Consider the following 27,651-nt stretch of genomic DNA (forward strand, 5'->3'; position numbering starts at 1 on the left):
AAGATGACAAGGGAGTCACTACGGGGCTGGGGGAACAGGGCAGATGGAATTTCAGACCTGGGCCAAGCCTTGCAGGCGAGCACTGAAGCCTTGATGAGAATAGCTTTGGGGACAGCAGTGTTGGCTGTCATGTCAATCCCCTGGGTCAGACAACGTGTGAGGGAAGACAGAAGGAAGAAGAGAGAGGGGAAGGTCCTAAGGAAGCCTCTCAAGGGCCCAGAGCCCAGGGGGGTGATGAAGATAAGACACGGATGACATCATCGGCTCACGACGATGATGTTAAGCTTTCTCGTAGGGTAAAGCCACCCGAAGGCCGCCAGCAAGCACCACGTCCCACCCACTCACCTTACCTTGAAGTTCCTTGGCTGTTGAGAAGCCAGGGGTAGGGGGGGGGGCCCGTGGTTGAAGTCATCTTCTGATGGATTCCCTGCTCTTCCCTGGCCCTTTAGTTGGTGGCAGTCCTGAGAGAAGTGAAATATTTGAACTTCCAGCAGCAGAAAGAGATTCCAAACAGCGCGGAGAAACTCTTCTCGGAGAATGAAACCTTCCGGAAGTTCGTGGGCAACCTGGAGCTCATTGTTGGCTGGTACAACGAGGTAAGCTGATGCAGTCTTGGGCAGGGACATTTGCATATTCAAATATTCGGGCAAGTATATTTGCATATCCAAATGCACAGATTAGGTACATTTGCATATTTGAATGTATGGGTGGGTACATTTGCATATTCAAATGTGCCTCAAGGTGATCTTGGGAGTGTCAGAGGCTAGAGTCGATGACTCGAAGCATGCAGCCACTGGAAGCGCCATCTTGGTTGGGCTCTGGCTAACACTGCACGGTTCGGTGTACCGGCTTCCGAGATTTCCCCGAGCTTTGGGAATTGACGTCACTTCACATTGCTTCCATCACTTTGTGGAAGTCGGGAAGGGGCCCCTTCTGGAACCCAGATGGGAACGGCAAGTCACCCAGCTGGTGCAGATGAGAAAGCTACTTTCGGGGCTGGAGAGAGACCACCACCCTCAGCTGTTGGCTCAAGAATCCCTCTGACCCGGGCCCAGATACAGCCTTCATGTACTGCTAAGAGTCCCAGGCATTGATTAGTCTTGAGAACAGTCTGCCCCGGGGAGCAGAAACGGCCTCTAAGTCAATCGTAGACATGGGGCTTGTGTTCCTGCCCCACTCTCAGGGAAAGGCGGTGTCAGAGTCTGGCACTCTGGGTGCTGTTAGACGGTAAGGCACCATCAGGAGGTGGGCCTTATGGAAGGGAGTTAGAACACGGGTGACACAGAAGACAGTACTGGGCCCCGCCCCCTCCCTCTTTGGTCCTCTGATCACCACGAGGTGACCTCTGCTTCAGGGTCCTACCCACATGACATCTACCTTACCACAGGCTCCAACACACTTACACCCACCTCAGAATGAGACTGTGGAAGCCACGAGCTACAGCTCTCAAGTTGGTTTCCTCGAGTGTCTTATGTGTCTAGAACAAGCAATCCCAGGTATCACAGTCTCCCAGGCATAGACAATGGCCCAGGCCAGGTACTGACTGGCTCATCGCCACCGCTGTGACCTAGCGCCACACTCCAAGCTGCCCAGGACACTGCAGACATATGTCTTCCAGTTCTTGAGGTCAGAAGTGCATAACCTGTCCGCTGTAGAGGTGGAGGTTCTGGCTGAGGGGCAGAGGGGGTGTGGGATAGGATCTGTTTACTGGGCCTTCCCAACTTCTAAAGGCCACTGATGTCCCCGGCTAATGACTCAGGTGTCGATCAAGGCTCTCCAGGGAAGCCTTGTTGAGTCAGGAAGACATGACGGCCTACATGGACAATAATTACAAGGAATTGGCCTGTACAGTTACGGAGAATGTAAGGTCCACAGTGTGCCTCCTGCGAGCTAATGACCCAGGAAGGGACCATGCCATAATTTAGACAGTCCAAACCCTGGGAACCGGGGGATCTGGCAGTGTAAATACAAAACCAATGCCACGACAGGAGACCAGATGCCCCAGGCAGTGAGCCAGGAAAGGAGGGCAAATTCCTCCCATTTCAACTTCCATCCCACTGATGAGGCCCACCCACACTGGGAGGGTCCCACTGGGTCCCTCTGCTTCTGCCCCTTGCTAAGTCCTGCCAAAGGAGACAGCACTGAGTAGCAAAAACAGGAAGTGTGGCAAAGAGGACAAGCTGCCCCTGCCGTGAGGAAACTCACTGACAGCCTCACCTGACCATCCCCCCAAGGACCGCCCCCCCCCCCCCCCCCCCCGGCACTGGCCACACCCAGCATGTCAGCCACCCTAAATGCAGCCAAAGTGAAGACCTAGGGTGCAGGCAGACTTCAGGGAAAGCCGCAGCAGCCCGGGAGGGGGGGAGAGGGGGGAGCGGGCGTCTGTCTCTGCTTGGGACTTCTCTCACAAGCGATGCAAAAAGCCAAAGGTATAGAGGAAAGCCTGGCTTGAAATATTAGACGCTCGCCCACACACTCCGACCAGTAAAGACCCGATCAACCATGGCTGAGCTGTCCCTGAAATGTATTCAGCGGAGTTCAGCTGAGGGCAGTGACACGCAGCTGCAATCCAAGCATTCAGAAAGTTGACGCGGGAAGATGGCGAGTTAGGTTTAGGCCATGGGGCAACCCTGTGCCTCAAAAACAAAAGACAGTGCCGGGTGCGATACACACCTATAGTGCACACAGGGAGGTGTGAGATGCACACCTATAGTGGTGGCACACAGGAGCATTTGCTATGGGCTTGATGCTAACCTGGGCTGCAGAGTGAGACCCTGGCTCAGTGGGTAAATACAACTGCTTCTAAGTCCAGTTCCTGAATTTGATCCCCAAAGATCCACACAATGGCAGAACACTGGCTCCTAAAAGTTGTCCACTGGCTAGAATGCATGTATGGGTACAAGCACACATACATGTGTGTGCCTGCACACACACAGAGACGCATGCGCGCGCACACACACACACACACACACACACACACACACACGTAATGAAAGTTTCCATTATGTTGACTTGCCTACTTGTACCACATGTCTAAAATGCTCATATCTGTCTTAACCAAGTTTCCTCAAGCCCACTTTCTCCACACCAGCTGCCGCACAGCATGTGATCTTCCTTCCTAGGAGCTGCCCACACGCAGTGTTCAGAGAAAATGGAAGCCATGGATGGTGTGCAGGACAGTTTTATGTCAATGTGACACAAGCTAAAGCCATCTGAGAGGAGGGAATGTCAATTAAGAAAATGCCTCTGTAAGGTCCAGCTGCAGGGCGTTTTCTTAACTAGTGACTGGTGAGGGAGGGACCAGCCCATTGTGAGCGGTGCCATCCCTAGGCTGGTGGTCCTGAGTTCTACAAGAAAGCAGGCTGAGCAAGCCATGATAAACAAGCCAGCAAGCAGCACTCCTTCATGGCCTCTGCATCAGCTCCTGCCACCAGATTCCTGCTCTGTTTGAGTTCCTGTCCTGACTTCCCCCAGTAATGGACTGTGATCTGGAAGTGTAAACCAACTAAACCCTTTCCTCCCCAACTGTCTTTGGGGTCATGGTGTTTCATTACAGAGACAGAAACCCTGAGAGAGGTGATAAGCAGAAACAGGTCTGTGGACTACACCCAGTGCAAACAATTTTTCTATTGTGACCTGGTCTTCAGGACAGAAAATGGCTGGGACAGCCACCAGAGGCCAGCAGTTAGAGTCAATATACAGGGATCCCCTGACCTCTACCCACAGGCTCTGGTTACAGACACAAACGAGAGACCCAGTGTACTACATCACCTCAGGACACATGCTCCAAGGGAGGAGTCACTGTCCTGTATGTCACAGACAAGCCCTGACTAATGGCTCCCTTGGTTGCTTTTGGTTGTTTGGTTTTGTGAGTTCACTTTTTCAAGGATCAGCTACTTTGGGGGGTTACACAAGGCAGAGCCGGCAGAAGCTGCAGGCTCTATTCCGTGGTAAATAGACTCAAACACTTCTCCCAGACATGACTCCCCGATGACATCGCTGGACTTCAGACTTTAGATTCCTGACCCTACCAGTGGTCTTGCAGCCAGAGGCATTCCTTACCCATCTCTTTCCCACTGTGGTCATCCTTCCCATGAGGAAGAAAGCGAGTCCTTCGGGTTAAGAACTATGTGAGAAATCAGAATCACCTGGAATACGATTTATTTTATTTTGCAGGGGATTTTATTTTCAGTCATGTGTGTCCGCCACATTTTTCTGGGTCCCCTTGGAGGCCAGGGGGATTAGATCCTCTGCAGCAGAAGATCCAGGTGTGAGCCACCAGACGTGGGTGCAGGGAATTGAACTCAGGTCCTTCCAGAAGAGGAATGCACACTCTTAACCACTGAGCCAACCCTGCAGCACCAGGAGTGCAATTTAGAAATAACTCCCAGACGAACAATATCGATCACAGCTGGTTTGGTGGTGTCTGTAAATGGGTCCTCAACACTTTAAATTCTAAGCAGCCTAAACATCAAGATCTAGGAACCAAATCGTTAACTCCACGGCTTTTCTCCTGCAGATAAAGACTACGGTGATGGAGGTGGAGTTTCCGCTGATCAAGTCAGAACTGGAAGCAATCGACGTCAAGCTGTTGAGCGCTGAGACGACCTTGTTCTGGAATGGCGAAAGTACTTACACCACCTTTGTTTGTGTTGAGGGTTTAACCTATGCAGCACCTGCCCGCTGACATGCTGGGGTAGCTAGTTTTGCCTTCAGGCCCCAGAGAGTTGTGTGAATTGCTGTTGTCCAACTTTTCGCCCATGCCGTAAACCTTGTCCACGTCACTCACAGACTTGGGCAAAGATCCCCGGGGAGCTACGAAGGGTCCAGCCATTTCCTGACAAGGTCCCTCCTCTTGTCTACTACCACTTGCACATAGCAAGTCAGTAGAGAAGACATATGCTCTCAGCTGCTCAAGGCAGATGCTGGGGGGAGAAGGACAGGAAATGGTGGGTCCCTTCTCCCTCCATTCCACCAGCAAACAAGGCAAGACCCTCATTTTCCCCCACCCTGGGTGCCCTAGGAGTCCTGATGAGCCACACACTGCTGCTTTCTTCCCCCGAGACCTTTACTGTGCCTTTAGCCACCCTTCCAGCCCCAGCCACACTCCACTGTCTCGGCTGGAAGGCAGAACCAAATGTCACCACATCTATGACACGCGGGCACACAGACTTTCCCTGCAGACAGAGCCTAAATTCCTTCCCTCACCCTCACAGAACTCAGCTCTTTCCCAGCCTCCCTGAGTCCCTGGCAGCTTTAGCAGATGCCCTGCCTCCTCGTTCACTCATAGTTGGGAAGGGGCTTAATCTCAGTAGTCCAAGGTGCGACAGGATCTACACCCTGGGCATCGAAGGAGACCTATCACCATAGAGGCAGATTGTGAACGAGTACCACCCCTTCACTCCAGAGAAGTCACAACGGCAACTTCTGCTTCGTGTGGCAGATAGAGTAGGACACTTTGCGGGAGCCGTCCCACCATATGGACCACTGAGGCCGCCTAAGAAACGCGTGTGTCTTGCTGGGTTCCTGGGGTCAGATTGCTTCCCTTTGCATCACAGATGTGATTGAGTACATCCAGGAGATGAGGGAGATACTGCACAATCTGCAGAACCGGATCCAGAAAGCCAAGCAGAACATAGAAGGAATCACCCAGGCCATGCAGGTGAGCGAGCTGCCGAGGGCAAGGCACCGGGGCCAGGCAGAGGCCTCCGGTAGGTGCTCCTCTGTGATAGGTGGTCAGAGAACCCCTCCACCCAATGCTCTGGACTGTGATGTCAGCATGCTCCCAGAGCAGAAAGAGCCTTTTCACTCGGCAGAAGCCACTCCACTCCACTCTGTTACCGTCAGCAGACTTCATGGGGCTCTGGCTGTGCCAGGCTTGACACTAGGAGTAAGTTGGGGCAAGAGGTGGGCAAAGCACAGCTGATCAGAGAAGAGGCACCCTCGGGGTGTGAAAGAGCCCAAATTTCCAGAAAGCCGAGGGACACTTCTCTAGCCCCGATCGTGTGTTTCAGTAGCCTTAATTTGCAAAACACTTATTACTATGTGTTCAAAAGGAAGGTGTGTGCATGGGGTGGGGGAGGGAATGAGGGAGAGGGAGACAGAGAGCGAGAGCGAGCAAGCAAGAGAGAGAGAGAGAGAGAGAGAGAGAGAGAGAGAGAGGTGCATGCAAGTGTATATCTGTGTGTACATGTGGAGAACAGAGGTTAATAGCAGATGTGTTCCTCAGTAGCTTCCCATCTTACCTTTTGAGACAGTGTCTCCTGAACCTGAATCTCACCAGTTGACCAGACTGACTAGCCAATGAGTCCCAGGATGCAGCCGTTCCTGCCCCTGCCCTGTGCCCCCAGCCCCTCAATGGGCTTAGAGACATGCACCAGAACATCCGGCTTTTATGTGGGTGCTGGGGATATGGGTTGAGGACCTCAAATTTGCACAACAAGCAGTTTATCCTCCCCAGACTAGAAAGTGCTTTTTGAAAAAAAACTTTCCTCCCATAAATTCTCAGTTATATAACCTTAATTGTATGCTTAAAGCAATCATGCAGATGGACATGCGTGGTAGGGGAAGGCAGCTCTGAGCTACGTGCAGCCCTCAGGAAGCTGAGCTAAGTGTATTCATCCTGCAATACTCGGGAAGCTGCAGTAGGGACCCTGAGGTTGAGACCTACCCAGGTGTATACTGGAAGTCCCGGCCTCAGAAAAACAAACAGCAACAAACTAGAACAAACTACACAGGAGGCTGCAGAGATGGCCAGGCAGATAAGAGCAAGTGCTACCCCTGCAGAGGGCCTGGGTTCTGTCCCCAGCACACACACTGGGTGGCTCACAGCTGCCTCTAATTCCGGTCCCTGTGGGAATCTGACTCTCTCTTCTGTTCTGTGAGCACCACCTACATGTGATACACACATAGACAAGCAGTCATGCACACATACCTATACATAAAATTTAAAAACACGAGAGGAAGAACAAAGCCACTGCTTGCTGCTGTTTTGTGTTTTGAATTCGGTTTTCACTTGAATGGCATACCCAAGAACTCCCCTCAAGGAGTTATGCACAGGTGTTCACAGTTCACAGGGTACACAGGGAGAGTCTGGCAAAAGACAAGAAGGCTCGCGCCCAAGAGAGCACAAAGGAGGGGCCAGACCAAGTGTGCCATCACTGAATGGGATTCCTCATGGTTTCCCTCCAGGAGTGGTCGGCCAACCCCCTGTTTGAAAGGAAGGACAACAAGAAGGAAGCCCTGTTGGACCTGGACGGCAGGGTGGCCAACCTGAACAAGCGTTACGCTGCTGTCAAGGATGCTGGTGTGAGAATCCAAGCCATGGTTGCGGTAAGGAGACTCCCGGGGGGTCTTTTGGAAGCTGCTTGCTTTTTATGGAGGAGGAGAGAGGAGTAGCCGAACATTTTATTAAGATGCCCAATGAGGAGTGTTCTGATGGCCACAGAGTCTGTTAGAGCTCATCCAAGACAGCCTGACCCAAGAGCAGCTTCAAAGCCTGAGTCCTGTTGTTGTGTGCCTGTGCTCTATCCCAAGGTGGCCAGAGCACCACCAACACCTGCATTAAAGTCATATGTGCTGGTGACATCTTCACCCTAAGCCAACAGGGACAGGCTGCTGCGAGCTTACGTGTATCCTTCACGGGTTTCCCACCCCTGAGTGTGGACGTGGGCACGTGAGCCCTCACACATGTGCATGTGGTATATCACAGTCAGCACTGATGGGACACACACCTGCTTAACTGTCTAGAGAGTGGGTGTCTTTGAGAGAAGCTAGCAGAGGAGCAAAGCTGACGAGAGAGAGACGGAGGCCAGAGCCAAGGAGAGCAGCCTCACCTGTTCTGGCTTTAGTGAGACCATGCTGTCTGGGTGCCCAGCTTCAGTAAGACAGCACTGCCAGCATACCTGGCTTTGTTACCATGTCTATCCACTGCTGTGACAGCCACTTGAACCATTTCTTTCTGCCCCTCACTAAAGTTACCTGGGATTCTGACTTCTGTCTCCTTTGCCTGTGAATACAGGCTGAGTTGCGTTCATCTTGTGTTCACCTGTAGCACTCAGTGTCTTACAGATTTATCCATTTGTTCTTATCTCAACCTTTACATACTTCTCCATCTATCCATCCATCCATCCATCCATCCATCCATCCTTTCTTCCCTTCATCTACCTCTTTATTCATCCCCCACATCCACTCATGTATCCATCTATCCACCCACCCTTCCACTGTCCACTCATCCATCCACCCACCTACCCATCCACCCATCCACTCATCCACCCACCCATCCACCCACCCATCCACTCGTCCACTCACCAATTTGTTGACCCACTCACCAACCCCTCTGTCCATCTGTTCATCCCCAGTGCACTGAACCCTTTACCACTTCTGTCCCAGTGTCACAGTCCAATTGCAGAAAGGATAGTCTAAGTTCTTTGTCACAAACACGGTCATCAAAGGAAGGTACAGACCAAAGACAAGATAATTGAGGGTTGTCACTTGTACCATCATGGCATAAACAGCAGGCTACTAAAGAGAAATGTGGGTAGGAACAGGGATGGCAATCTCGACCCAAGACCAATAGTGGGTGCTCAAGGACAGCCTTATGAGAAGGTGATGCCTGAGCTGAGAGCTAAAAGATTAGAAGGCACGCCTTCCAGGAATGGCAGGAAGCCCCGTGCATGAAGCCTTCTATGGGAAAGAGCCCAACATATTCAAGGTACTTAAAACATCTGCTTTGGTGGTCTGTAGAGTGCAGGGGTCATGCAGCCTGTCACAGGATAGGTTGAACAGAGAGCTAAGTGGCACACCAGTGAAATCACAGCCAATGGCGTGCTTCTGTGTGCAGGAAAACGCAGAACTGTTCAAAGCAGATACAACCAGCCAGCCCTGGAAGGATTACGTCAACTACATTGACGCTATGGTCTTGGATGAGTTTGACTGTTTCATCCGCAAATCTCTAAATTACTTAACGGACAACATGACTATGGATGTAAGTTACCGTGTGTGTGTGTATGTGTGTGTGTATGTGTCTATGTGTGTCTGTGTCTGTCTGTATGTGTCTGTGTAAACGCAAGATCTGTGTTGGAATTTATGCTTCTGATTTGCCTGATGAAAGAGCAAGCTGGTTTATGGACTAACAGATTTAATTAAAGTCTGTTTGTGGTAGCCTGCCCTGGTTTTAAAACTAAAGGTCCTGCCATGCCAGAGAACAGCCAATCCCTAATGCACTGTAGAGTACCTACGCAGATCTGAGAAAAGGCTCCCACCTTGCTGCCAGGTGATGCTAAACACCCCTGACCCCTTCCTGTGGCAATGGCAGAGGGGGCTCTTGCCCGCAGCTAAGCTTCACCTCTCTGTATCCCAGGTGTGCTGGTGAGTTCCACTGAGTTGTGTTCTCCGAGGAGAGGATGCCCTCCCTACTCACACCTTGTTACAATGTCTACCAGTCAGCACCAGTGCCTTGTTACAATGTTGACCAGTCACCACCAGTTACATGTTACAATGTCTATCAGTCAGCACTAGTGCCTTGTAACAATGTCTACCAGTCAGCACTCCTTACTATGGCAAAACATCTGACAACTTCAAAGAAGAAAGATTTAACTCATGGTGTCAAAGATTCCAGTCCCTTACTCCTGGGCTGTGGTGAGAAAAGCCCCTCAGCAGGGAGCCGGTCAAGGAGCAAGGCTGCTCACCCTGGCAGCCAAACAATAAGGGGAAGCTCTCCTTCATAACAAAGCCCTTTTTCCCAAACTCTTTAAGCTACAAACCCACCAACAGTTTGGTCCACAAACGAGTTCAGAGTTCTCCAGGTCCCATCATCTCCAAACACTACTACACTGGGGACATTTCAGTGCTGTACTGTAATACAACAGTTAAATGCTCTCAGTAAGAGAAGGCAAAGACACACCCACCCAGCAAAGGACAGGGTGGTGGCATCAGGAGGGCCTCCCACAGCCACAGAGCGCAGATGGGTCATGTGTGAACCTGGCACGCAACTCTATTGCTGTTCTGTAATTGCCTTTAGTATGTTTCCGGCTGCTATAGCAGAATACCCGAGTCTGGGTGAGTTACAGACAACAGAAGTCTATGCAGTTCATTGTCTAAGGTCAATGAGGGGCCCTTCTGGAGCAGGTCTTTATGTTGCAGGAGGAAAAAGAAAAGGCAAAAAAGTACAAACTTGTATTCTCAAGTCCATTGTAGTCAGAATTCACCCCCATGACGAGAAGTCTGCCCATTATATGGGCTCATTGGGAGATTCACATCAACCAACAGCCATGACAAATTTGCAGACCTAAAATTCTGCTGGTAAAGGCAGGCATTGTTCCCAACCATAGTTGGCAACCATAGTGTGACAACACCACACTATTGCTAAGTGTCTGTGGTAAAGGTGACAGCAGCAGAGAAAGGGAGTGGCCATCAATACCACAAAGGTCCCTTCTTGACACTGCCAAAGAGTTCCCAGTGGCCCCATAGCAGGAGGCAGCCTCCAGGTTAGTGTTCAGAAAAGCCTGACCATCCTTCGTGATGACTGACCATCTATATACCCTGTAGGACCTCTCAATACTAATAATCTTGGGGTTCTCAGAGTCTGTCAGTCACAGCTATGACAGGACCCGAGTCTGAGGTGGTCAAAGAAAGGACAGTCTAGCCACTTACAGGCCATAGCACATAACTGGAGAGGCACTGGTATAGAGGGAAGAGCCCCAGAGTATCTCCTGACAGATAGCATCTCCTATAGCATTGCAGCCTCACCAGAGGCACTAAGACACGGACTGGCTGCAGCCATGTGGGGATATGAGGGCTTGCTGACCCAGTAGTGTTGGGCAGCCATTGTCTGATCCTCTGAAACAATGATCTTGGTTTTATGTGAAGTGACCTTGCCTGCTCCAACCCCTGCTCTTCCCCGGCAAACTCTTGGCTGGTCTTGAGCCCATGGCTGTGCATCTGGCTGAAGTGGTTTGAACTGCTGGTCTGCACCAGCAGGAGATAGCTACACATTAGCCAGATCCTGGAGTAGGCAACCTGAGCATCATTCAGTATCGGCCGAGGTACTAACCCCCCAGGAACTTGTTTCAGGAGAATATTGCTCCCCTGTTTGAGATCCGCATGGAGTTGGATGAAGACGGGCTGACCTACAACCCATCTCTGGAGATGGGCGACGAGGATGGCTTCCTGGCGCTGATTGAGGGCTTGATCAATGACCTCTACAATGTGGCCAGGCTTATCCCTCGCCTGGCCAAGGGCAGAATGAACTACAAGGTCAGTCTTGATCTCTTACCGTCCTTTGGCATGTCCCTGCTTGGGTGCCAACTAGTGTTGGCCTAGCCTCTGCAGAGCGTGATGATGACAGTTCAGAGGTTGCTGTCCCCTTGGGTCTCCAGGCCAAAGACCTGATCGATCTCTCTCTCTCTCTCTCTCTCTCTCTCTCCTGAATCTGACCTTCCAAATGTCCTTTCTTCTGGAGTCTTGGCAAGTGTTCCAGATTAGTTTTCTCACTCCTGGGACAGAGCACGGGAGAAAAGCAATGGTAAAGAGGAGAGTTTTATTGCAGCTCCCAGTTTGAGAGTATGGTTGACCATGGTGGGAATGACTTGGTAATAAGAGTGTGAGGTGACTAGTCACAGTGTATCTGCAGTCAGGAAGCAGAGAAGCGATGAATGCTGGGACTCAACGGGCTTTCTCCCTGATGCCCGGTCTGGGAATGGTACTGAGACTGACATGGTACCTAGTGCTCAGGGTCAGACATCTGGGCCACAGGCTACTTCCCAAAGGCTCCAGCTCCACACACAGCATAGCAGCTAAGAATCTGAGAGCTGCACCCCTTGGGACACTGATTGATCGGTTCAGAGGAGCTAGGAGCCAGAAAAAGGAGGGGCCAGAGTATGTAACATCATCAGAGCAGAGGATACAGTGTGACCCAGGGCACCTGTTTAAGATCATATGAACCTAGGGAATTGAGTGACCTTGCAGGAAAGTTCCAGGAGAGAAGCCCCAGGCAGTGGTCCATCCCATGCTGGTCAGACAGCAAGTCCCTCTGCTCAGCCCACTCTGACTCCGCCATGGAAGTGAAAGAGAAAACTCTGACCCCAGTGGCCTCCTGGAATTGACCACATCTCAAGACTAGAAGTGCCATGTTAGCTTGAAACACCAGCCAAGCAGAAGGCTTCATGCCGGCATGCTGCGGCCACATCTCCAGTGCTCCGGTTCCCCACAGTTCACTTTAGTAGGGTCCAGACTAAACAGACTACAGGTGCCTGGTCCTTCTGCTGTAGTTGTGAGCCTTCTTCCCTGTCCCCTCAGCGCCCTACGAGCTGACCTGGCATACGCAACCTGCAGCTCACATGGCTACCCTGGGGCTGGCGCCTGCTTTGGGTATAAGATTATGGCTCCTCTGCCAATCAAAGACAAGGCAGGAAAGGAATGTTTCCTGAAATCTTGGGGAGCCCTAGTGTCCTCTCTTAGGGCTCATTAATAAAAGAGTTTAAGAACAACACAAACAAAAGCAGCAAACAGATTCAGACAGACGCTGGAGGACAATGTACTGGGGTCAGAAAGGAAATCCTCAGGGCAGGCAAACCAGGACTTGTGCAGCTGTCTGGAGAACAGAGAAGAAAGCGGCTATGACACTTGAAGTGAGGTGGCTGGGGGTGGGGGTAGCACCATACTGCAGCTGGTATGTGGGGGGCTTTAGAAAAAGGGGAGGGACCCCCCAAAGTTTTAGCATGGGGTTTAGACATACTTAAGCTCCACTCTCCCTCTCAAAGAAAAAGAAGAAAAAGAAACAATTACACCTCTCTGAGCAGGAGCCTGAAAGGCGGGAAGACCCAGCCCAGTCTCTTGGTGTCTCAGCTCATGGAGACTGCACAAGAGGGGCGGGAATTCTAGGAGGGAAAGGTACATTCTAGGAGGGAAAGGTACATGAGCTACCTTTCCACCCAGGGGTGGTCCCCAGCCAGGTCCCTAACCTGTCTCCCGCATTGGATTAGCCATTAACAAGGGCAGGTCTCCTCCTAGGGGTGAGTTCCATTCTTTGCAGGATGGAGCAAACCTGGGCAGAGCCACTCCTGAGGAGCCTCCCACGTACTCCATCCCCATGGGACTGTGGTGCACAGAGACGCCTGAGCCTCGGCGTAGAGGGGCAGGTGGCACGTCAACCCTAGAACCAAGATAAACTGCACACAAGCACACAGGTCTCTGAGGAGGACGCTGGGCAAGTGAAAGCCCAACCTTGCTGGGAGCCTTCCTGTGCCGTGGGTGTGGGTTCTGTGGTGGGACAGAGAGACACACCTGCACCCAAACCCACACATAAATAAAAAATCATTTTTAAAAGTTTAGTTTTTTAAAAAAAAAAGACACCTAGCTAGTCTGAGAGAGTTTTCCCCTCCTAGAGAGCCCTCATGCTCAACAGGACAGCCAAGGGCTCAGCCAGAGCCGGCTTCTCCCTGACAGACTGACCCATCCCGAGTCCGTGTTCCTTAATTCTTCTCCATCAAATCGATGCTTGATTCAGTGACTGCTCCCCTCCCCCTAATTTTTTTCTTTTTTTTTTTTTTGGTTTTTCGAGACAGGGTTTCTCTGTGTAGCCCTGGCTGTCCTGGAACTCACTCTGTAGACCAGGCTGGCCTCGAACTCAGAAATCCACCTGCCTCTGCCTCCCAAGTGCTGGGATTAAAGGCGTGCGCCACCACCGCCCGGCCCTAATTTTTATTAGAAGACTAAATTTGTACAACGAGAGCTAATGAAGGATGAAAGGCATCAAGATCAAAATAAATATGCAAGTCACCAGAAACTGGTAAACAGCCCGGTACAGAATACCGCCTTCTGTGGCGTCACCAGCCACAGACGCAGGACTATGTCTGGAAGAGAGTTTGAACTGCAGATCTTGACAGGATACACTGAGGAATTTTAAAAAGCCTCATAAGCAACCAGGCACACAGTCAGTCGATTTGCATATACCACAGACAACATTTACTGAGATTTAACTAGAGGGTAGTTTTCTAGGTTTGTTATTCTACAGATGTTCACACACTCCCCACCAAGTCCACGTGACCCTACTCTGTGTCCCCCATTGTCCATCCCAGCACATGGCACACAGCCGAGGTCCATGCAAATACAGAATGGATGAGCTGACACCCAAGTCACCTTGGGATCGGACAGACCAGAGCCATCCTTAGCGAATCTTCTGTCAGGGGGATGCTGCACACTGACAGACATCCCCCTGCTTCCATCCAGGACACTCAGAAGCACTTTTGCCCACAGAAGGATGGTCTTCCAGGGACAAATCTGTCTCTCATGAAGACAAATGTCCCAACCTTTGTCCCCACCCCCATCCCTGCAGACTGACCTGGAGGATATCACAGACCTCATAGAGATGCGTGAGGAAGTGTCCAGCCTGGTCATTGGGGCCCTGAAGGTGGCCGAGGAGTACCAGGACTCCTTTGAGAGGTACTCCTACCTCTGGGTGGATGACCTTCAAGAGTTTATGAAGAACTTCCTCATCTTCGGGCACGCACCCACCCCTGAGGAGCTGGACACCAAGATGGACGACACTATCCCCAAGACACCACCTACCCTGGCTCAGTTCCAGCAGCAGGTGTGTACAACCACATGTCATCTCCTGTATCCTCTGGTGGATGACCCTTGCCCCTCCCCGGACCTAATTTGAAAGTTGGGTGGCCTAATTGCAATGTAGGTTTTACATTTGCTCCTGGTGAGGCCAGGAGGATTAGCATGCCTTACCACACCACGCCACATGGGGGAGCACCACAGTCACAGGAGGAAGAGCATGCCTTACCACACCATACCACACAGGGGAGCACCACTGTCCCAGGAGGCAGCCAGGGAGAGAAGAGCCCTCAGTAGGATCCACCAGGCTTATAGTGTAAATGGCGTCAGTTAGCTCAGGTGGGGGTACTATGCTGAGCTGGCTGGTGTCCCACCCTGTGGAGAATAGCACAGAGGTCTGATCCTGGGCATAAGAGTCCTCAAAAGCCAGATGAGAGCTGTTTGGGAGCCTCACACTCAGTCCGGCTCCAGGTGAGGCAGTCTAAGACTCAACCTCCAGGGTCAGCAAGAGCTCAGGCAGAGCATTGGGAATCTAGAAAGTGAAGCAATTCAGTCCCTCCAGATCTTTGGATTGGTCTTAGGCACAATGAAAAAGAGCCCTCTCCTCCCCCACACCAGAGAGAAGGAAGATGGGATGGCCCAAAGCCTGCAAGTGCTCCCATGCCTTAAGGGAGCGCTTCGGGAGTCCCCTCCTGCTCCAGAAACCGTGCTGTAGTCACCCAATCCCATCCCCTTCTGTCTGTCTGTCCCCTTGTAGAGGTGGGGCAGAAGGAACTCTGGGGTGTTGGGACAAGGGCAAACAGGTAGCGGTGGTCTCGGCCTCTCTTGAGCTGCACCCTGGGCCACCTGGCTGCCCTTCACAGCCAACACGGAACACCAGGAAGCAATGCTGGTCGTGGGGGACACACGGCCGAGGCTGACAGAGCCCATGGCTGTGTTGGACAGATTGACTCATACGAGAAGCTGTACGAGGAGGTGTCCAGATGTGAGAACACCAAGGTTTTCCACGGCTGGCTGCAGTGCGACTGCCGCCCCTTTAAGCAGACCTTGCTCAACACCATCAAGCGCTGGAGTTTCCTGTTCAAGCGACACCTGAGCAACCATGTCGTCAACAGGTGAGGCCACAACCCCTGCCATGACACCGAGTCTCCCTGGGATCCTCCAACAGCCTGGGAGAGACACAGGGGACTCCATAAGTGGGTCGGTGGCCTCATTTGAAAGTTGAGTGGCCTAATTGCGCTACAGGCTTTACATTTGCTCCTGGTGAGGCTAGGAGGAATAGCATGCCTTACCACACCACGCCACAAGGGGGAGCACCACTGTCCCAGGAGGTGGTGCACGTGGTTTGGTGCTGTGACCAGTGCAGGGCTGGTAGGAACGTGAAGTACCTGTCAGGCTCTGTGCTAAAGCCCTGAGTCTGACAGGAAGGCCGCCAGGATGGCCCAGTCATTGCAGCATGAGGGTCATCCACAGCAACATGAGCATGGATCAGCCTGGTCTACGCTAACAGGATCTTTGTGACATCTAAGCTGAGGGAACCGTATGGGGGCAGTGGCTGTCCCTCTCCAGGCAGTGCCTTGCATGGCTGTCGAGTGTCCTTGCCGAGGTGACACTGAGGTGCGGTGCCCGAGGAGGACCGACCCCGAGGAGTGAGGTCCCCTCACCGCGTCTTCACGCCCCCTGTCCTGCAGTCTTGCTGACCTGGAAAACTTCATGACCGTCACACGAACGGGCCTGAAGAAGCCACTTAAGGAGGGTGACTACGACGGGCTGGTGGAGGTTATGGGGCACCTGATGAAAGTCAAGGAGAGACAGGCGGCCACCGACAGCATGTTCGAGCCCCTGAAGCAAACCATCGAGCTGCTCAAGAGCTATGGGGAGGAGATGCCGGAGGAGATCTACCTGAAGCTGCAGGTGGGTCCCAACGGGGCTGTGCTGGGAGCCACTGTACCAGGTCACTGCAGGCTGGACACCTACGAGACTCTGGACCCCCAGGGCTACTGAGGCCGGAGACAGGATCTTCCTGGAGAACAGGACACCAAAGTGGTCCCCGAGGCTGGCAAGAGCCTCCCGATGGTTTTGTGGGGTTAAAGCCATCCCCACGGCCCCCGTGTCCCCATGAGTGTAGAGGTCACACATTCCGATGGGTGTAGAAGCTGATGGAGACCGTAGCAGAGAGAGGCCCTGGAGATTAGTGGGTGAAGGCAGGGGCCAGAGGCTGCCTGTGCCCTGTCTTCCACTGCCCACATGACAGCCATTGTCAACAGGACATAAGTCTATGCTGGCTGGGCTCTAGGCTGAGCAAGATGGGGGAAGTCCCTCTGGAGGGACCCCAAGGGGCCACGCCCTCCCCAGCTGTGTCTGACTCCTCTTTTTTCCCATCCCTTCCCAAGCCCGTCAGCTTCCCTCCCTCCCCACTTTTCTCCCTTTCTCCCTCCCCCTGCCCCTCCCCCCTCCTTCTGTCCATCTGTCCTATTTTCCTACTGCAGGAGGCTTACTCCCCTGTTTGTGTGTACCAACTCTAGCCCCATGTCCAGACCCATAGCTCGGGAGGGACAAGGGACAAGGAGCCACAGGCCCATGGTCCCACCACGCAATTAGCAGGGCGGCCCTGTGCTATAAGGGGGCCTGCCTTAGAGTCTGTTGGGTCTGAACCCCAGGCAACAGGCCTTGTGCCTGCCCCAGCCACACTGTTCAAGATCCATTTGAAGACAAAGGGCTTTGAAGCATGCAGCCAGTCCTTAGAGATTCCCAGGCCATGAATTTGGGGTAAGGGGGACAGCTGGAGTATAAGGGTGTATGGGAATGTCTCCTCCTGCTCAAGGAGGTTCAGTGGCCTGGGTGTTACCACTTGTTAGCTTTAAATATTTCCTGATGCTAGCTTCTCTAGCCTGACAGTCGAACATACACAGACCCCTCTGCCTGGGATAAAAGGCTTAAAACTATACACTGGTTTGGAGGTACGCACGCACAAATGTGCACATAGGTGTTGACACTCGTGCACGTGCATAAAGGCACCTACACAGGCACATGCATGCACACACATGCATAAATGCACACATATGCACATGCATGCACACGTATGTTCATCTGCACCGTCAGATAAGTCTATGCACAATGCACACACGTGGACAGGTTCAGGCTGATGAACGCTACAAAGGGCAGAGAAAGCTCTGATTGGCAGAGCACACCGAGCTTTCCGCTCTGGCATTCTGGGGCTGGCTGGGGACGACACGGGCACTTTGTACTACTTTAAAAGTCTCTCCTGAGCCTTCAGTTGGGCCACAGCAGAGAGTTTTAAAAGGAGAGAAGCGAAGGGCTGGGGAGGCCTTGCTACCTTTGCAGAGGACCTGCATTCAGTTCCCAGCAACCGCACGGCAGCTCACAGCTGTAACTCCAGTTCCAGGGGCTCCGGCATCCTCCTCTGACCAATCTGGGCCCTGCATGCACGCAAACACTCAGACACATTAAATACTTTTAAAAAACCAAATAACTCCAATGGCCAAATGGGGGCAGACACTGCTCTTCCAGCCCCCACCTTCGCCTCCCACAGGAGCTGCCAGAGCAGTGGACCAACACCAAGAAACTGGCCATCCAGGTGAAGCAGAATGTGGCACCCCTCCAGGCCAACGAGGTTAACATCCTGAGGCGCAAGTGTCAGCAGTTTGAGGTAGCCGGGGCTGGGAGCATGGGGGTCGGCGCAGCACACTGGGATACTCAGAGCCAGCCATGATGTGACCTCCCTCCCCGGCCCCACCCCACCCTCTCTCACAGCTCAAGCAGCACGAGTTCAGAGAGAAGTTCCGACGTGATGCCCCCTTCTCTTTCAGTGACCCCGACCCCTACAAGTCCCTGAATAAGGTACTCACGCACTGTGGTGAAGTCCCCCGCAGCTCCAGGAACCCCTTGGAGTGCTGGTCTTTTCTTATGGAAACACAGCTTAAATGGGAGTGTCCGAAAGGCCAAGCATTGTGTGTGCATGGGACCCATTTGTGTGCATGTGTGTGTGGACACCCATGTGGACATACATGTGGACATGCAGACTCAGGCATCCCCCTCCCAGCCACACAGCTTCCACTCTGCCACACTGTCTAGAAAGCGAATCCAGGGCAACAACTACCCATGACCATATGGGGATCCTGCAAGCCTTGCAGGCTACCCTTTCCCCTTGGGCTGGCTTCGTCATTCCTATGAAAAGTTTCCTGTCACCCGGACTTAACTCTTGTCCCTTCCTCTCTCCCATCCAACCTGCCACCAGGTTTTGGGTGTACCCCCAGTCAGTTCTCACTGCCCAAGTGTTAGTGTCCAGGGTCCTGGATGCTCGGGTCTACCCACGGCCATGGTCCACCCATTTTGCCAAGCCAGCATAGGTCCTCCCAGGACAGGCATAGAGGTTCTCAGGGCCTGGGTCAGCTCTGAGCTCAACAGGCCTCTTCCACCCACTCTAGGGGTCAACCCCCTGGGAAGCTCAGCTCACTGGGCAGACATGAACCCCACAAGCTCCTTCAAGTCACCTCACATTGCCTCTCTCTGCCCTGAACTCTCATTCTTAAAATTGGGGCACTCTCTTCCTTCTCCCCATGGCTATTTCACACCACTCTCCCTGAGCCACAATCTCGACTTTTTTCTCTCCTTAAAAGCAATCCTCTGCTGCTTTTTCTCATTTCTAGTAAGATAGAAATATGGTATGGAAGCAATGGGTGTTGGGAGATCAGCCCAGCAGGGACTGAGGTATGCAACCCCAGCAGGCTGTTGCGGAACACACCAGGCATCTTGGCTCCTGGGAGATATAAGCAGGAGGGTCAGGTGATCAAGGGCAGCCTCAGCCTCAGCTTTGTAGAAAGCTTGGGCCATCCTGGGTTACATGAGACCCAATCTCAAAAACAAACTAATGAATAAAAGTCAGCCCAGATATGCTGTGACCTACGCAGCCTAGGGGGTGACCTAACTGGGGCTCCCGGGGATGAAGAACAGACAGGTAGATAGAAAAGCTGGGGTCGGGAGGACTGTATACCCTTGTGATTCCAGAACAGCCCAGAAACTCAATACATGTATTGTATACGTCTATGTCAAGGAGGCAGGTTCATTGTATACAACCGAATGAGGAGATGGCTTTAAGCTCATCTCCATAGAGGGTCTCTGTAGGTGAGTGGTCTAGGCTGTGAACATCTAGGAGGAGGGAGGAAGGAGGAGGGGAGGAGGGAGGGGGAGGAAAGAAGGGAGGAGGGAAAGGAGAAGGGGAGGAGGGAGAGGAGACAAAGGAGGAAGGAGTAGGGGAAGAAGGAGGAAGGAGGGGGGGAGGGAGAGAGAGGGGAGGAGGGAGGGGAGGAGGGAGGAAGGGACTGTGGTTGATATTTTTTGCACACACTATCAACATCCTACATGGACCAGGGGAAGCATTACCATCCCCCTGAGCCTGACCTGGAGAAAGGCCTTGCCCTGCCCCTGGGTCTGAGGCAATAGGGTTCTTGTCAGAGCTGTGCCTCAGCCAACAACACAAACTCAATTCTTCATCTATTGAGCCTCCTCTTATATCCAGAGTGAGAGGCATCAGGGAGGGTGGTTGCCATCTTGGCTGGCGCATTGGTCTCCTTCAAGCTGGGATCAGGTAGACTGCACACCCTGGTGGGGTGGTAATCTGCAGCTAGAAGACAGAGAAGATTTATTGGGGCATGGTGGAGAAAAGAGACCAAGATGGCAGGAATGGGGGCACGGTGAGACACTCAGGTTTGGGGGCACCCAGGCTGGGGGCAGCCACTTATGTCCCCTCCACTCCCATCCCAGCAACAAAAGAGCATCTCGGCCATGGAGGGTGTGATGGAGGCGCTGTGCAAGTCTGCCAGCCTGTTCGAGGTCACGGTGCCAGACTACAAGCAGCTGAAGGCCTGCCACAAGGAGGTCCGCCTGCTGAAGGAGCTCTGGGACATGATCGTCATGGTGAGGCAGGCCAGGCCTTGTGGGACGGGGCTGGGGACTCTGCATGTGGCTGTAACAGAGAGGACTTCAGGATATAAAAGTGAGGCAGCAGCTCTCTGTGCCATCACCTACCTCTACTTGCAGTCTCCCTCCCGCCAGGCTTCCCTCCTGTCCCGCCTACCTTCTGCCCCGCCTCTCTCCTGCCCCGCCCCTCTCCTGCCCCGCCCCTCTCCTGTCCCGCCTCCTTTCTTTCCCGCCTCTCTCCCCTCTGTTTCCTCCTCTACCTGTCATTCTTTCTCCAACATTCTCAGTAAACCCCCCCTACTTCCATGCCTTTTTTAAAAATTTTGGCGGGGGGGGGGACTTACTCCAGCAAGGGCAACTTACCAGTGGCCATAACCATTGAGGAATACGACTCCCCCTCCCCTCACAGCCCATGATGGATTGCTGAAAGGCCAAGTCTCCTGTGGGCCCTGAGTTCCGAAGTGGAGTAGCCATCTCATGTCTGGGAGATAGTAAGGAATGCACCAGGTGTGGTGCCCCTCAATCCCAGCTCCAGGGAGGCAGAAACAGTAGGAAGTTCAAGACAAGAACAGCCTGGGCGACATAGGACAGCCTGGGTGGCATAGCAGGTTCCAAGCCAACCAAAGCTACCTAGGAGTCCATTAGAGCCACCGTAGCAAAACACCACAGTCTGGAGATCCAGTGATGGTGCTTCTTACGGTTCAGACCAGGGGAGTCTAGAATTCATGCAAACTTTGGCAGCAGAGGAGGGCAGCATCTCCCCTGATAGAAACCTCTAAAGGGAGCCTCACCCAGGTGAGCAGGCAGGGTGGCTCGGGAAGGCAGACACAGCCAACCAGCCATGGCACTGTAAGATGGTGCAGAGTCATCTCAGACCTGCCAGTGAGACAGGACCAGAGTCCTGTGCAGGTGACAGCGTCAGGTTTCCTAGATGTTTTTGAACAACAACAACATGTGTTTGTCATGCTCTTGTTCCAGGCAGCTGCCTACCTAAGGTAAGCTCAGTAGCCCAGGCTATGAATCAGCGTGATTGACAAGGTGGGCTCAGTAGCCCAGGCTATGAATCAGCATGATTGACAAGGTGTACAATGAATGCAATGAGCCGAGTATTGGCAATCCAGTCTCCTGCCTGGAAGTCTGGGCCTGGCTCACATGTGCTGGCTGAGGCAAGTCACATGGTCATTCCCAAAAGGACAGCAAGCCAAATCTTGCCAAGCACTAGCAAGGCCCCGCACGGGCTTTACCAGCAAATATCTTGCCTGCTCATCTTTTAAACCAAGGTTTAAGCACGCAGCCCTTGGCTTAGTCCTTCCACTAACGTCGGATTTCAGTTCTAAATGTCCCGCCACTGGACACATCTCCCTGTAAGAAATGAGTCTGAGGTGTCAAAAAAAAAAAAAAACCCCACCCAGTCCAAATTATCTCAGCCAGGCAAAGTATTGAAGCACGTCAAACCAATCAGGCGAGCACACTTAGCATGGCCAGGTCCTGAAGAGCTTTTGTCCTAGTGCAAGGGGATCCTGGCTTCCCTCTGAGAGGTCAGAGCTCCGCCCCCTATTCTTCCAGGGCTCACTCAAAGTGGTGGGGTTGATTGCAAGTGTGAATTCAGGAAGTGCTGATCCCAGAGGAATTGAATTTCTGCCTTAATGGAGTTTGTCTTAATGTAACACTTTAAGTTTAAAAATAAGTACATTGTATCTTGTATCCCTGCACCCTCCAATAGCAAGTGGAGCCCCATGCTGAGGGAAGGTGGGAGGTGACAGGACAGCATGCTCTCCCCGCAGGTCAACACCAGCATCGATGACTGGAAGACCACCAAGTGGAAGGACATCAATGTGGAGCAGATGGACATTGACTGTAAGAAGTTTGCCAAGGACGTGAGGTCTTTGGACAAAGAGATGAAACCCTGGGATGCCTTCGTGGGACTGGACAACACCGTGAAAAACATGATCACGTCCCTGCGTGCCGTGAGCGAGCTACAGAATCCCGCCATCCGAGACCGCCACTGGCAACAGCTCATGCAGGCCACTCAGGTGCCTCTGCCACGTGACATGGAGTACCTCTGCCACGTGACATGGGTGCCTCTGCCACGTGACATGGGGGTTGAGGGAGGGAAGGCTGCTGGCCGGCAGCCAGCCAGCCATGAGTTGGGCTAGCCTGAGCTGCCACAGTGGTGGGGATGGGGTGTCAGTGCATGAGATTGACCAAGCCAGGCATGGGCCATTTCTGTAACGAGGGCTTGGAGGTCAGGGAGCCTATGCTTGCCTTCAGCTCAGCTGGTATCTCTGTCTCTAAATTCTTTGATGACTTCACACAGGCATACAGTGTAAAATCATTTTCATCCTCCCATTACCGTCCCTCACCCCTCCCACTCCCACCAGGCCCTTTCTTTTTCCCAAGCCCCCCTTTACCTTCGTGTCTTTTTGTTTGTCTGTTTCTTTGTTCTACTGTGATTCACTGAGTTTAGCCAGGGGTACTTAGTCAGGGGTGCGTCCGTCCGTGATTATGGGTTGGAGCTATTTAACTTGAGTGAAAGTAACTTACCACTGAAGACCTCACCACTGAAGACAATGACCTTCCCTCCACCAGCAGCCATCAAACCCTGTGTGGCCTTGTGACCTCCTCCCCCACTGTGCCAGACATTTTACTGGCTTGATCCTGTGCAAGTCTTGTGTGTGATCACAACGACTGTGAGTTCAGAGGTGCAGCAACCACACCCCATCCAGAAGACTTTCTCCAGCATTCTCCTTCCCATTCTCTAGCTCTTGTGTTCTTTACACAGGCACACATACACACGCACACGCACGTGCACACACACTTTCTCTCTCTCCTTTGGTGTTCTCAGAGCTTTGGAGGGGGATGATACAGATATCCCACTTAGACTGGGCATTCGACCATCAATCCTTGTTTGCACACTGACCAGGTATGGGTCACGGGAGTAACCGCTGACTGCCCCCTGCCAGCAGAGGTTTCTCTGGTTCAGGCAGAGAACAGCACCCATAGCCAGGTATAATCGTAAATACTCGGAAGGCAGCATGACACCATGTCCATTTACCAAAACAAGAGTAGTTTGTTCCCCCTACGGCCTATGACCTCCCCAGCCATGGACTACAATGGCAGGCATAAGTTTCCCCTGTGGGGCAAGCCTCAAACCCTGTCAAAACATGGTTGGTTACCTTGTAGCATTCACCAGCTAGTGCTCTTATGAACACATCTGGTCTGGCAGGTTGGTATTTGCTTCTGATCTTGACACTCGTTCATCTTCACAAGCTCTGTGTGTTCTCCTCACACCAGGCCCTGTTCACGTTACAGCCAGTTCTGATAACTGACCGTCCATATGGCATAGGAAGGATAGAGACAATAAACCTGTTTCTCTGACCTCCCTTTGCATTCCAGCTCGATTCCTAGCACCCCAAAATTTTCAAGGATATCCCCTAGACAATGATTCTAACATGATGAACAATATTGAAGGGTCACAGTAGTAGGGTGTCTGAGAAGCACAGCTCTAAGTGAACGTGTGTTCTGGTGTATGCCTTTTACCCAACTCCAGAGGATTCTGTGGTTACAGTTTTATAGAGAAAACGGTGGGGCTTGGAGAAGGAATTGTCCTGAATCATGGAGCCCCTGGGGTCACAGATCAAAGCTTAGCTCAGTGACCATGTTTGTGCTTCCTGCCACTGCCGTTCACCTGGACTCCTGTGAAGAACCGTGCCTGCTTTCTCCCTAGGTGAAGTTTGAAATGTCAGAAGAGACCACGCTGGCAGATCTGCTACAACTGAACCTGCACAAGTACGAGGATGAGGTCCGCAACATTGTAGACAAAGCCGTAAAGGAGTCCGGGATGGAGAAGGTAGGAGCCATTACTGTCACGTAGTTCTCACCCAGAGGATCCTAGGACTGACTGAGTGGCTGTGAGCGGCTGACCTCAGACAGCCTCTGACTCACTGACGTTGGGGTTGGCGGGGGGGGGGGGTTGTCTAGCAGCCTTCCTTTGCCAGCTCAGGACAGAAAAATCATCCAATACCTCCAGAACTCTGTATCTTCAAATTGCTCTGATCCCGACTACTCTCTCCCCAGCACACAAGAGTATGGCGCCTTTTGCAGAGCCTAAAACCTGTGTCTGCAGTGTGACATAGGGACTCCTGTGTTCCCCCGAGACCCATCTATCTGTCCACCTGTGTGTAGGCCTCTAGGCTGCTTGTTGCCGCCTGGCTCCTGAACAGTGTGGACGTGAGCACCCTAACCTTGTTCTGAGTCCCAGGAGCACTGAGCCCTCCCTGAGCCCACCGCCCCAATGCTCTCTGCTTGTGAATTAGTCACCTTTCTCACTGCAGGGACAAAATACCTGAGGAGCAATTTAAGGTTGCTGGGAAGGGGTTTGTTCTGGCTTGTGTGAGGGTGCGCAGTCCCCCACAGGGGGAAGGCTTGTCACTAGGAGTGGGAAGCTGCTTCTCGCAGTGAATCCACAGTGAACCAGAAGTGAGGCGGTTCTATATACAACCTCAAGTGAGCCACTTCCTCCAGCTCCTAAACCTTCCCGAACTGCAGCACTCGGTAGCAGCCAAGCACACAGACACATGAACCAGTGGGTGACGTCTCACGCTCAGAACACTCCCTATGTCCGTTCCCCTGGAAGGTGCTGAAAACCCTGGACAGCACCTGGACCACCATGGAGTTTGAGCACGAGCCACACCCACGGACGGGCACCATGATGCTCAAGTCCGACGAAGTGCTCGTGGAGACACTGGAGGACAACCAGGTGCAGCTGCAGAACCTGATGATGTCCAAGTACCTGTCCCACTTCCTGAAGGAGGTGACCAGCTGGCAGCAGAAGCTGTCCACAGCAGACTCGGTCATCTCCATCTGGTTTGAGGTCCAAAGAACCTGGAGCCACCTGGAGAGCATCTTCATTGGCTCAGAAGACATCAGAGCCCAGCTACCAGAGGACTCCAAGCGCTTCGACACCATCGACCAGGAATTCAAGGTGAGCTCAGGCGCTGGGTGTTCTCAGAAACGGCTGCTGTGGACGGCGAGGGCCCCAACCCTTCTGTTCTTCCTTCTCCCCCATCCTCAGGCCTTGATGGCGGATGCCGTGAAAACCCCAAACGTGGTGGAAGCCACCAACAAACCGGGTCTCTACAACAAACTGGAGAAGCTAAAGAAGAGGTGGGTCACCATCCTATATATGTCCAGCGGAGGTGACGAGGCAGGTCCACCTGCTACACAAAGGCACAGGTCACAGACTAATAACCTTCCATCCCTGAGGTGGATTAGGACACACACACACATACCGTGTGGTCAGAGCTGGTGGAGGATAGGGGCATCTGGAGATGAATTGAGTCTGTGGAGAAAAACTAGAGGCCCTCAGTAAGCTGAGAGCATGGGCTGGCCAAGAGCCCTGCAGAAAAGGACCCACCAGTCCCTTCCCCTCCTTCCCCTTAGCTTGGCTGTGTGTGAAAAGGCACTGGCTGAGTATCTGGAGACCAAGAGGCTGGCTTTCCCACGGTTCTATTTCGTCTCCTCTGCTGATCTGCTGGACATCCTCTCTAACGGAAATGACCCCGTGGAGGTAGGCAGGGATGCCGCAGTGTAAACCCCCGCACCTAGGAGCCCCAGCTGGAGGACAAGCCCACAATATGTCCCGTGGCCTTGGGCAAGTCAGCTGACTCCGCCCTGCTTGTTTTCCTTCTATGAATGGGTAAGAAGTTGGGGGACTCTGTGGACATTTGAAAGACAAAGTGAAGGGTTCCCTGTGTGGCCTTCATGACCTTTGCCCCGATACACACACACCCTGGGATCTAGGAAGACGCTTCCCCAGAGCTCCTCCTCGGAAAGAGGGGCATGGGGGAGGGGCCGTGCTGGAAGCCTCCATGAAGGTCCCGGCAACTGTGACCCGCCCAAGGCCAGTTCTCACCCATGCCTGAGGCTGCTTCCAGTTAACACCAGTCAAAGATATGGGACAAACACTCCGAAGGCAAAAGAGAAAGGACAGGAGAGAGGGGGCTTAAAAGCACTCGAGGGAGGGAGCCCGGAGCCACCAGCCACTCTAGGGTCCTTCCCGCAGGTGAGCCGCCACCTGTCCAAACTCTTCGACAGTCTGTGCAAGCTCAAGTTCCGCCTTGACGCTGACAGAAAACCACTCAAGTTCGGGCTGGGGATGTACAGTAAGGAAGATGAGTACATGGATTTTGACAAGGAGTGTGACCTCTCGGGGCAGGTGAGCCTTGTGGGGCGGGGCTTGGCCGCATTTTGTCATCCACCTCTTAAGGAAATGCTTGGGGACCTCTTTTTATCTGATGTGTAAATGTAGTTATTTGTGTTTTGGGGTGGGGGGGGGCGGCATCGTGTGTGAGTGGAGGTCCGAGGACGACTTTCAGGAGTCAGTTCTCGCCTGCCACCGTAAGGGCCCCAGGGTTTGAACTCATGTCACCAGGCTTGGCAGCAAGCACCTTTACCTGCTGAGCCATCTCACCAGCCCTGACTTTGTTATAGAATCTATACAGCACACAGCCTTCCCTCGGTGTGTGGCATGCATCTAAGGGGCAAAGGAAGTGACTGGCTTAACCCATCACTGAATTGCTATGGCTGGTGCACAACGGGGCTGTGCCATCTGAACAGGTTCCAAGCCCCTGTGCACAGGAAGTGGGCAGGACACTTCAGTGGCTTCAGGGCAATCTTGGGGCCCTGGTCCTCTTCCCAACAAGCATGTCACCCACACTTGGGCCACCTGATCCTACTGACAGCAAACTTCTCGCTGGCCCTTCCCCAACCTCGCTGCCCGACCTCTGACCCAGAGATGATCTGGCCATTAGCCTGAAGGGAAGTGTCGTGGGGAGAACCAGAACCTCTCGCCAGAGTCTGGGCACCAGGGAGGTCAGCGGGGCTGGGTGAGGCCCAGGTCCCCATTGCCTCTCTCAGGGTGACTCTGAGCAGCAGCAAGGTCCTTTCAGGGGAGTGACAGTTAAGAAAACGACAGGCAGCTACAGCAGGGATTGCTGTGCTTGCGGTCTGCTGTAGTGCTGAGGATGACCCTAGCACTCATGAGAGCAAGAGAGGCAGTCTACCACTGAGTCAGACTTTTCTCTGCATGGCCGCTGCTCCCTTCTCTGACTTACGGATAATTGTATACTGCACAAGTTTTTGCAAGGG

General features: G+C 52.8%; 1 protein-coding gene across 2 annotated transcripts in view; it reads left to right on the forward strand.

Moving 5' to 3' along the window:
• The window catches only part of Dnah17 (dynein axonemal heavy chain 17), a 111,243-nt gene that overhangs the window by 11,507 nt on the left and 72,085 nt on the right, over positions 1-27,651 (forward strand). The window contains exons 13-30 of one of the 2 annotated variants that reach the window (XM_028752763.1): positions 450-596; positions 4,520-4,628; positions 5,559-5,662; positions 7,192-7,332; positions 8,843-8,986; positions 11,074-11,256; positions 14,336-14,590; positions 15,508-15,677; positions 16,254-16,476; positions 18,116-18,232; positions 18,337-18,423; positions 20,347-20,499; positions 22,287-22,535; positions 24,230-24,352; positions 25,139-25,486; positions 25,577-25,668; positions 25,945-26,071; positions 26,567-26,719. In XM_028752763.1, coding sequence (XP_028608596.1) covers positions 450-596; positions 4,520-4,628; positions 5,559-5,662; positions 7,192-7,332; positions 8,843-8,986; positions 11,074-11,256; positions 14,336-14,590; positions 15,508-15,677; positions 16,254-16,476; positions 18,116-18,232; positions 18,337-18,423; positions 20,347-20,499; positions 22,287-22,535; positions 24,230-24,352; positions 25,139-25,486; positions 25,577-25,668; positions 25,945-26,071; positions 26,567-26,719 — 2,925 coding nt within the window. The remainder of the gene's footprint in view (positions 1-449; positions 597-4,519; positions 4,629-5,558; positions 5,663-7,191; positions 7,333-8,842; positions 8,987-11,073; positions 11,257-14,335; positions 14,591-15,507; positions 15,678-16,253; positions 16,477-18,115; positions 18,233-18,336; positions 18,424-20,346; positions 20,500-22,286; positions 22,536-24,229; positions 24,353-25,138; positions 25,487-25,576; positions 25,669-25,944; positions 26,072-26,566; positions 26,720-27,651) is intronic. The other variant, XM_028752762.1, reaches the window with a different exon arrangement.

This window comes from Grammomys surdaster, unplaced genomic scaffold (genome assembly GCF_004785775.1).
Source record: "Grammomys surdaster isolate TR1022 unplaced genomic scaffold, NIH_TR_1.0 125940, whole genome shotgun sequence".
NCBI lineage: Eukaryota > Metazoa > Chordata > Mammalia > Rodentia > Muridae > Grammomys > Grammomys surdaster.